This window comes from Tamandua tetradactyla, chromosome X, assembly GCF_023851605.1.
Source record: "Tamandua tetradactyla isolate mTamTet1 chromosome X, mTamTet1.pri, whole genome shotgun sequence".
In the NCBI taxonomy this organism is placed as follows: domain Eukaryota; kingdom Metazoa; phylum Chordata; class Mammalia; order Pilosa; family Myrmecophagidae; genus Tamandua; species Tamandua tetradactyla.
The window spans coordinates 134,542,140-134,552,079 of NC_135353.1; the positions used below are offsets into that span (position 1 = coordinate 134,542,140).

At 34.4% G+C, this 9,940-nt stretch overlaps 1 protein-coding gene across 5 annotated transcripts in view; it reads left to right on the forward strand.

Moving 5' to 3' along the window:
• RPGR (retinitis pigmentosa GTPase regulator) overlaps positions 1-7,590 on the forward strand; it is a 59,603-nt gene extending 52,013 nt beyond the window's left edge. For 2 of the 5 annotated variants that reach the window (XM_077146041.1, XM_077146046.1), the window contains 4 exons: positions 3-200; positions 1,142-1,199; positions 2,452-2,543; positions 6,894-7,580. In XM_077146041.1, the coding sequence (XP_077002156.1) occupies positions 3-200; positions 1,142-1,199; positions 2,452-2,543; positions 6,894-7,100 (555 nt within the window). In that variant the 3' untranslated portion in view covers positions 7,101-7,580. Of the gene's footprint in view, positions 1-2; positions 201-1,141; positions 1,200-2,451; positions 2,544-6,893 lie in introns of all 5 variants that reach the window. The other 3 variants (XM_077146042.1, XM_077146043.1, XM_077146044.1) reach the window with 3 other exon arrangements.
• The last annotated feature ends 2,350 nt before the right edge of the window (positions 7,591-9,940 follow it).

Here is a 9,940-nt window from a genome sequence, read left to right on the forward strand (position 1 = left end):
AGGACTGTGAATTTTCAGAAAATGAAGAAATAGAACCAGAAGACATGGATGAGGAAATTGATGAAATTGTACAAGATGAGAAGAAAGCCATGGTATTTGATGAAAATGTAACAGGAAATCTAAATGAAACATCAGATGAACAAAGTGAAACAGAAGAGACAGAAAGAACCAATTATGATACAATTAAGACCAATGAAAAGGTAGGATATGTTCTTAAATCTTGAGATCCTGCCCAAGGAAAAGCATATGAGTACCCTGGTCCCTGCAAAGGATAGATTCCAGTTTCCCTTGGGAGTGGAAATGATCTCACTTCTCAATACTTCTATGGATAGCTTTGCTCAGGTGCCACAGGAAAAATCTTTGGTCAGATTTATGAATCACCCAAACTTTGTCTATAGCCCTCCTCTGTTAGTGGCATTCTGTTGACTACAGAAGTGGAAGTCTATAGGTATGGGTCCATATAGTATACTATTGAGGACTCAACTAAGAACTTTGGCACTGAGTCTTTGACGTGACAGAATTGTCAAGTTAGGAGTATTGATGCTAGTGGCAGAGATGGGATATTTGTGTGGGTACATACGTGTTATGTATTCACGTGTGTATGGACAAGAGAGTTTTTTTCACAGAATATTTCAGATTGTGATCAGTTCTTCACAAATGAAGTCTCGAAGAAAGTATAGGAGGAGGCATCACTGAGGAAGGGAAACTCATCCTGCAAATGGAGCTAGAGATACAAAAAACATCTCATCCATTCAGTCCTTTTGCCTAAGAGTGACCCTGCTTAGGAGACACTTGGTTTGAAATCACTAATTTGTTAATACTACCCTGAATATATTTCAGAGGTTTGGAATTCAGAAACACAAACTGAATGTCCCTGCTGATTCTTTTTCATTTTCATTTTTGGGACCTCTTGTGTAGAACATTGAGTTAATCATGCCGTCTATTTGATGAAACATCATCATTAGTCTGTGCAAAGCCCTTCTCTATTCAAATTTATTTCCTTTTATCCCCATTTCCATCCCACTTATCCCTATCATAGACAGCCATTGAAACAGCTATGTTCTTGTGTTTCTTTATTGCTTATAGGAAAAATTTCATATAGAAATATCAATATGTACTTGTGTTTCTTTATTATTTATAGGAAGAAAAAGTCAACCTAGGGCAACGGGCCATTCATGAATACAATGAAAATCCAAAAGGTGTGAGCATATTTAACTTCCAAAAGCATATTTTAAAAAAGGCTACATATATGCATACATACATATATATGCTTTGATGTGGTAATTATAACTTCTATACATATATTGCATTTTATATTTTTTACTGTTATGTGACCCTCTTAACAAGCAGTGAAATTTATGACAGGCTTATTTGTTCTTATTTATAACCACCATTGCTTCTTAACCTAAAAATATTCTCATTACTCACACCTGCTTATGTGCCACTTAACAATACTGTAAGACAGCCTTTTTAACTACCTTTTTTTTTGTTTCCTATTCAACCAGTATTACTAAGTTGAGTTTTTATACCACATCCCAATTTAGACTTCTAGTGAGCACTGCCAGACCCCATTGCCTGGGTTGGGATGACCAGGCTGACCTGGAGCTATAGCAGGCCACCCAACTATTTCTTTAGAGTCCAGACCTGAGTCTTTGAACTTACCATGGATGTTTATCCAGGCCTGGCTGTTCATGTTAGAGAACTCATGCCAGAATGACGAAGACTTGATTACCCTTGAGACCAAAATTTTACAGACACAAATCGTCTGTGATTTTGCTGTATGATTCCTACATTGTTTTCACATCATCACATCACAGTGTGCTTTAAATTGTGTTCTCATTAAAAAATAGCTGTCTGTAATACGAGGTAATTTTAGATCAGGATAGCTGATCTAAAGTTAAGCAGGAGAAGGGTTAGTCTCCTTAATCCTTTTTTCCTTCTATCTTACAAAAAGTAGTAATTTTTAGAATATTTTAAGCAAAATATTAAAATATCATCTCTGGTTTTTCATATAGTTATATGAGATTAAAGGAAGGCATATGCTTCATAATTATACTTTAAATATCATTATTCAACTATCTAGCATTTGGAGTATTTTGAAACATGAAAAAATAACATGTCCATTTTAATACAGTGAATTTACTCGACTAGGTAAATTTCTTAAAAGGTTAGGTAATTTATATTTTACAGAAGTCTTCTCTTACTTTGAATATTAACTTTGTAGCTATATTTGGTTACTGGCCATCTAACCATTTATAACATTGGCCAGATCATTCTGGGCTTTTAGCCTTAACTCAACCTTTCAGGAAATATGCATTGTAGACATTGTCTACTATTCCATTGGGTAAGCTGTTTTATTATTACCCCATAATTCAGGGGTAGAGTTTCACTGAAAACAAGGCCTTTCTTTTTATCACTAGTCATAAAAAAATATTTCTAAACTTATTATAGGAAATGTGTATTCTCGTACAAATAGCAGTTCTTCAGGAGTCCAGGAAGATAATGAACCAATACCAAGTAAAGACTTAAAAAAATCAAAGAAGGTAAGTGAAACGAATTTTCCATTTTAGTGTTAAGAGCAAGGCATTAAATTGCTCCTTTTGCTTTTCATATGGTGATCCAGATAATTTAATTCCCTTAATAATCTTAGTTTTTATGACCCAAGAACGTGTGAAGAATTCTTAATGTGCATATTTAATTATTAGACTCATAGATTATGAGTCACATTGCTCTTCCAAAATTTAATAGCGTACCTCTTTTAATCTTCCTATCCATGCTGATTATTTATAAAATAGATATATTGAAGAACAGTAAAACTTTACTGCCTAAATGATAAGGGCATAGTAATCATGAGAATCTAGAAGGAAGTAAGACAAAGCCAAGAAATAGGGAGGAGGACTGGAAAATAAAGATGATTGTGCTTAGAAATCATTACAACATGCTATTTTAGTCTCTTCTGGCTAGTACCTGTTTTGGAATTGTTAGAAGTCTGATGGGCATGTTTCTTCTCCTTAGAAGTAAGTTACTGTTTTCACCTGCAGAACTTTCTTAAATTTATGAGACCAAATTTCAGGGTAGAAGTATTAAGGGGAAATGTGGAAGAAAAGAACAATTAGCATTGCTAATTCCTACTCAACCTTCACGTTTCAGGTCAAATGTCACTTGTACATAGAGGCCTTGTGTAACCAGCATCCCCCCAATATAAATTAGGTTTCATTATTATTCTCTCACATAAAACCTTTTTCTTATTCTTCATAGTATTTATCACAATTTTCAGTTACATACTCATTTCTATATTTATTTGCTTTATGTCTGTATCTTCCTATTGGCCCTCTGCTCCATGGGGACAGAAATTGTTATGTTTTGCTTTCCATTGTGTCCTTAGCACTTAGCACATGACCTTGTCCATAGTAAATGCTCAGTAAGTATTTTGAGTTGACTGAATAAGTGTTAAAATGTAAGGAAATAAGTCTCTGGACCAGGTAAGTCCTGAAATCTAGAGGGTCCAGCCTCTCCAGAACATCAGCTAGTTCTGTCTCCCTACCTAATATTATTGACAACCCCTTCCAACATGAAAAAGTTAGAATGGCCAAGGGCAAAATACCCCTAAAGAGTAGGAGAAAGATCAAAGGTGATGGTGGAGTTATACAGAGAAAGTAGGGTTTAACAAATGAATATGATTGCTGAATTATTAAATGGATATTTCTTTTAGTCTCCAGTATCTTAGAGCAGCTAGAAATAAAAACCTAGAATTATGGAATTGTAACCCATACCAAACTCTGAAATCTATTCTACAACTAATTGTTGTACTATACTTTGAAATTTATTGCTTTTTTGTATATGTGTTATTTTTCACAAAAAAAAGAAAAAAAAAGTAAGGAAATAAGGAAGAGGAAAGAATGGAGGTAAAACTAGGAACAATCCATAGAGTAGTAAACAGCCCTGTCCTTTTCCATTTTGGAGGAAAATAGCACTCTGAAATTCTTTTCAGAATTACTTTAGAAATTTAAAAAGTTGTTTTGGCCCAAATGCCCATAGTGCTGCTTTTACGAAAAATTACCTCATGACCATTGTTACGTTTGTGGTTAAATCTTTTAAGTTTGTATTATTTTTCCCAAAATACATCTGTGACTTGGCTTAGGAGACACTTCAGAATTATTATCCTTCCTAAGTTTATGACACATGTATCGCCAGAACATTTGACCAAGGTTTAGGAACTTTTTAGATTCTCCATCCAGTAGAACAGAACAATTTACAGGTAAATTCATGCTATGCTTCATAGCATTTCCATGATGATTTTTCCAATTATAAGAGGCCAGGGAAAGACTCTGGAAAAGAAAATCAAGTATAAAGGAGGAAGATGAAAAGTACAAGAGTTGGGAAATATAAGACACTCAGGAAAAGTGAAGTGAAAGATGCAGCAGGAGATATATTTGAATCACATCTCTAACCAAATGATAGTGTAGATTCTAGAATACATGATCAAGTTTCAGAAACTTTTCAGGTTCTCCAGTCTTAAACATTCTTTATAGTTTGATGGAATGGGATAAACAGAGATGAGGAGAGAGGGCTGAGACCTGGGAAGGAAGGCCGTGTAGGAGGCAAAGTGGCCCATTCTAACCAGGGCACCTGAGTGCTGGTGCCAGTTGACATGATAACAGAGAAGTTGGGCCAGGATGAAGAGGGCCTCAAATGTCAGACTGAGGATTCTGGTCTTAAACTTTGATTACATTTAAAATTTTTCATTTATACCTAATAGAAAAATATATTTCAGTCAACATATACTTCTTTGGTTAAAGAAAAGAAATAAAAAATATAGCAATTCCATTTTAAAAATTAAAATAGTAATAAATCTACTTCCTACTTAAAGAATAGGTGTTTATTCTAGTTCTTTTAAAAAGGAAATAGCTGACTTGGATAAGATTTCTTTTCTCAATCATTCCCACATGACATTTTTTTTTTATCTACAATGTCTCTAACCTACTTACACCATTCAAGCCAAATAAATCAAACTGTTTTTTTTTAAACTTGGCAAAGAATTGATGCTTTAACTCAAATACAAATAAATATATTTGGAATTCCCCCCCCCCCCGCTTGATTAGACAGATACTCCAAAGATAATCTAAATGAAAAGAAAGAAAATAAGGTGGAATATACCATTGAATTTTTTGTTTTCGTGATTTCAGATGTTTCAGGTTGCCAGATTAGTACCTATGATTTTAATTGGTAGTAGAGATTTTTTGGTATGTGGCTGTTCAGAAATATCTAGGAATACCAAATGTTGCTTTTCCAAACTGTAACCAATGCTGATTATTTGGGACTACAGTTAGCCACTAAGAAAAATATGTTATAGGCTTAATTTCCACACACATAAGCTAATGAAAAAAGCAGTAAGCTTTTCAGTGATTAAAATGTTCTTACCATGATAGGATTACTTCTTTCATGTATTTATTTAGCCTGTATTCTGGGGATACCTCTTATGTGTCAGGCACAGTGCTAGAGGGTACAGATACAGAAGTTAAAGACCCAGTGCCTTCCTTTAGAAACTAGCTGGAATATGGCAAATTCCCTGGAAGGTTCTCCATGCCAATTCACAGTCAATCGATTTCTTGTTCATTTTCACTACCCTAAAAAAGGAGAATGAGATGAGACTCTGTCCACCAAAAATTAAGCCTGTGGATTCTTGCCTTTCTTGGCAACTACCTTTTGTCTGATGTTATGCTTTGTTCACTATGGAACTGCAACTTGGCATGTTCGCCTCAATTGCACAGTTAATTTTATTCTGCATTGTGAGGAAAATCTGAATTATATATGTATGGTCTCCAGTTACTGTCAGTTTTGCCCAGGCCTAAAACTTTTGAGACAGTCTTTTTCAGGCCCACCCAATAATTACTCTCCTCCTTTCAAAAAAATAGCTTTATTGAGGTATAATTGACATGCAATAAATTACTCATTTAAAATATGTAATTTGATTAGTTTTGACTTACATATACACCTATGAAACAAACCATGATCACAGTCAAGATAGTGACCATGTCCATTACTGGCCAGAGGTTCTTTGTGCCCCTTTGTAATCCCTCACTACCCTGTTGTCCCTGCCATTTCCAGGAAACCTGTTTTCTCTATACATTATTTTGCATGTTCTAGAATTTTGTATAATTGAGATCATACGCTGTATATTTTTTGGAGGGTCTGCCTTCCTTCATGCAGTATTTTTACTTTGAGATTCATCCGTGCTGTTGCATTCCTTTTTATTGCTGTGTAGCATTCCATTTTGAATTGATTTTTGTATATGGTGAAGTATGCATTGAAGTTTTTGTTTGTTTATTTTGCATATGGACATCCAATTGCTCCAGCACCATTTGTTGGAAAGACTATACTTTCTCCATTGAACTGCCTCTGCACCTTTTTCAGAAATCAATTGATCTTTTATGTGTGGGTCTCTTTCTGGACTTATATTCTGTTCTTTCAATCTGTTTGTCTATCTTTACACCAACACCATGCTGTCTTGATTATTGAAGCTTTATAATAAGTCTTGAAATCAGGTAGTGTTAGTCCTCCAACTTTTTTGTTCTTTTTCAAAGTTGTTTTGGCTGTTCTAGACCCGTTGTATTTCCATGTGAATGTCTATAATCAGTTTGTCACTTTCTTCAAAAAAACCTTCTGGATTTTGATTGAGATTACTTTGAATCTACTGGATGAATTTAGGAACATTGACATCTTAATGGTATTGAGTCTCCTAATTCATGAGCATGGTATTTCTCTCCGTTTATTGAGCTCTTACATTTCCCTTAGTAATGTTTTATAGTTTTCAGTATACAGATATTGTACATATTTTGTCATATATTTCATGTCTTACCAAAATTAATTTTTCTTATTGGCTTTTCATTTAGGTTTCTCTCTTTAAGAGGATGTCATTGACAAGTCAGAAGACTTTGCAGAGTAATAGTGAGCCGCTTCTAGAGATAAAGCCGATAAGAGATCAAATTATTTTTAAAAGAAATAAGAAACATGCAAATCAGATCCACATGGGGCAAAATAATAAGGATACTTCACCAACAAATATGGAAAGAAGGTCAAAATCTTGTACAGTACTCTAAGTACATATTTATGTTTTCATGGTCACCAAGCACATTGTAACTTATACTTGAAAAAATATATGACTGCTGAAGGAAAGTTTCTGATAACAGACTTCTAAAGATATAAGTTAATAATATGTTTTATTTGGTTTGAACAGTAAGACCAGGTTTGGTATTTATTTATGGAAATATTTTTAATAAGCAACTTCAAGATACGTATATCTCATGCTCTCTTTCAAGTGTTTTGGCCTTAACTGTTCAGTGTTGCAATAAAAAATTATATTTTTATATGTGAAAATTCAATTCAGACATTTCATAGTTTTTACTAAACAATTTTACTTCTTTATAATTTCACAAGGCAGTCTTTGTTATTTCATGGCACTGTAACAGTTTTTAATGTATTTGTAATTTTTAAAGACTGAGGCACAATTGTATTTAATGAACATATTTTAATAAACTATATCTGGTCACTTCCACTGTTACATGGATGAGTATGAATAAAATTTTGAGGTACTTGAAGTTACTGATTTACAAAATTAGGACAAAACTGTCGCAATTTAAAATATTGGCTGAAGCCAAATTTATTTACCTGAGTGAAGAAAACATAATGCAACTAAGCAAATAATACATCTTTGTGGAAAAGACTTAGTGTTAAGATTTCTTTGCTTCCTGTTCCTTTCTTTAGGGAGATGATTTAGCATGAAAATATATTGCAGATATATGTGGTCTGTACTAGGATGTTTGGCCATGCCACAGATAGCTACCGTACAAAAACAGAACACAACCAGGCTTGCTCATTTGATCAGTCTCTGGCATTGGGCTCATTTACACAGTGCTCTGCTACAAGGACGAGAAGGATAAAGCTATTAAGTCTATTCTGATATAAAAATTGTTTGCCTATACTCACAGGTGCTATTTATTTAATGAGGCCAACTACATTTATTTCCCCAATTCTAGCTTCTGAATAAAACTACTTTTCAATCACAGTCACCATTGCCCCATTTACATAAAGGAAAAGAAACTTCATCTTTGCATTTCATACACAAGGATTGTAAGGATGTTGTACTAGAGTAGATATGATTTTGAAACCTTAAAAAATAGTTTTCTACATAAATATTACATTTGTAGAAATGTAATTTTATTAAAGGCAAATTTAATTAAAATTTTGGCTATTGCAACCATAATACTAGTACAATATTGCAAAAATACCTTGCCAAAATATAAACTATAGGAGACAAGTGTAAGTAAATCTCATAAATTATACTAAAAACATGCCAGGTGTTGTCAGCAGAATTCTAAGATGACCCCAAGATTCCCACTTACTGGTGTTCATGTCCTGTATAATCCCTTCCCCTTGAGTGTGGGCAGGATCTATGAATATAATGGGATATCATTCCTATCCTTAGGTTACATTATATTAAAAGAGAGAGAGAGAGAGAGAAGGGATTTTGCAAATGTAATTAAAGCTCCTAATCAGTTGACTTTGATTTAATCAAAAGTGGAATTATTCTGGGTGGATCTTATTCAATCAGGTGAGCCCTTTAAGTGAGGGTCTAGAGGTCAGAGATAGAAGTCAGAGATATTCAAAACAAGCATAGCCACTTTCCTATTGACTTTATAGAAGCAAACTGACATGTATGGAGAAGGCCATATGCCAGGGAATGGTGGGTGGCTTCTAGGACCTGAGGGCCTCAGTCCTACAGCTGCAAGGAACTGCATTCTGCCAACAATCAGTCTGCTTGGAAGAAGAATCCATCTCCAGATGCGCTATCGGCCCCAACCAACACCTCACTTGCAGCCTATGAGATCCTGAACAGAGACCTGGCTAACCAGTGCCCAGACTCCTGACCCATGAAAACTATGATATAGTAAATGTATGTTACTTCAATCTACTTAAGTTTGTAGCAGTTTGTTATGCAACTATAGAAAAACGTTGGTTGCGTTACAGAAAAGGATATCACTATATGGCTGCTGCTTTCATCACAGCCAGTAAGTGTGAATCAATAGAAATAGTCTGCTAGCAAGACAGAAGTCACAATCTTATGTAACATAAATGTAGAATGACACCCTTTGCCATATTCAATTGCTTACAAGCAAGTTACGGTTCTGCCCCCACTCAAAGGAGGGGATTAAACAAGGGTGTGAATACCAGGAGGTGGGGCTATGGGGGACCATCTTAGCGCTTACCAGCTATACCAGTCTCTTGGCTGGTCATTCCAAAGGAGAAGGGGACAGATAAGATATTAAATAAAGGATTAAGTCAAAGCACTTGAAAGAAGTGGACATGAGGCCTGTGTAAGCAAACTGATAAAACATCCCTACTTTGTAGAGGTTTCAAAACAATTTATACTTTTTTAATAAGATGGTTTGTTGAGAATCATCAACATCAAGAATCAGTTTTAATAGTGCAAGTTAATGCTTTTGTAAAAATTCATTATACCAGTCATCTGCCCTTGGGCCCCAAATGCTTATATTTCTTTTCTAAATCTGGTATCATATATGGCTTTTACATTAAAAAATATTTCCTGAGCACTTCCTGTGTGCCAGCTATTGTGCCAGTAACTAAGAAAATAGAAAGTCACATTACATGGGAATAAAATGAAGTATGAGTCTATATTATCAATTTGAGATAATAGAGCCATTAAAATCCTATGCTTCCTAATTGGATGAAAAGGGAGATTAATGGACACTAAAACAAACTGGGTAGCATAACTGAAAACGTTTAAAAAAAATATCATTGGTAGAATTGAATAGAATAATTTATACTGGTTTTAAAAATAAAAGAAGTTGCATTTACTGATAACCTTACAGATTTTAAAAAGTGAATTGATTTAACCCCTAAACTATTCATTTCCATTATT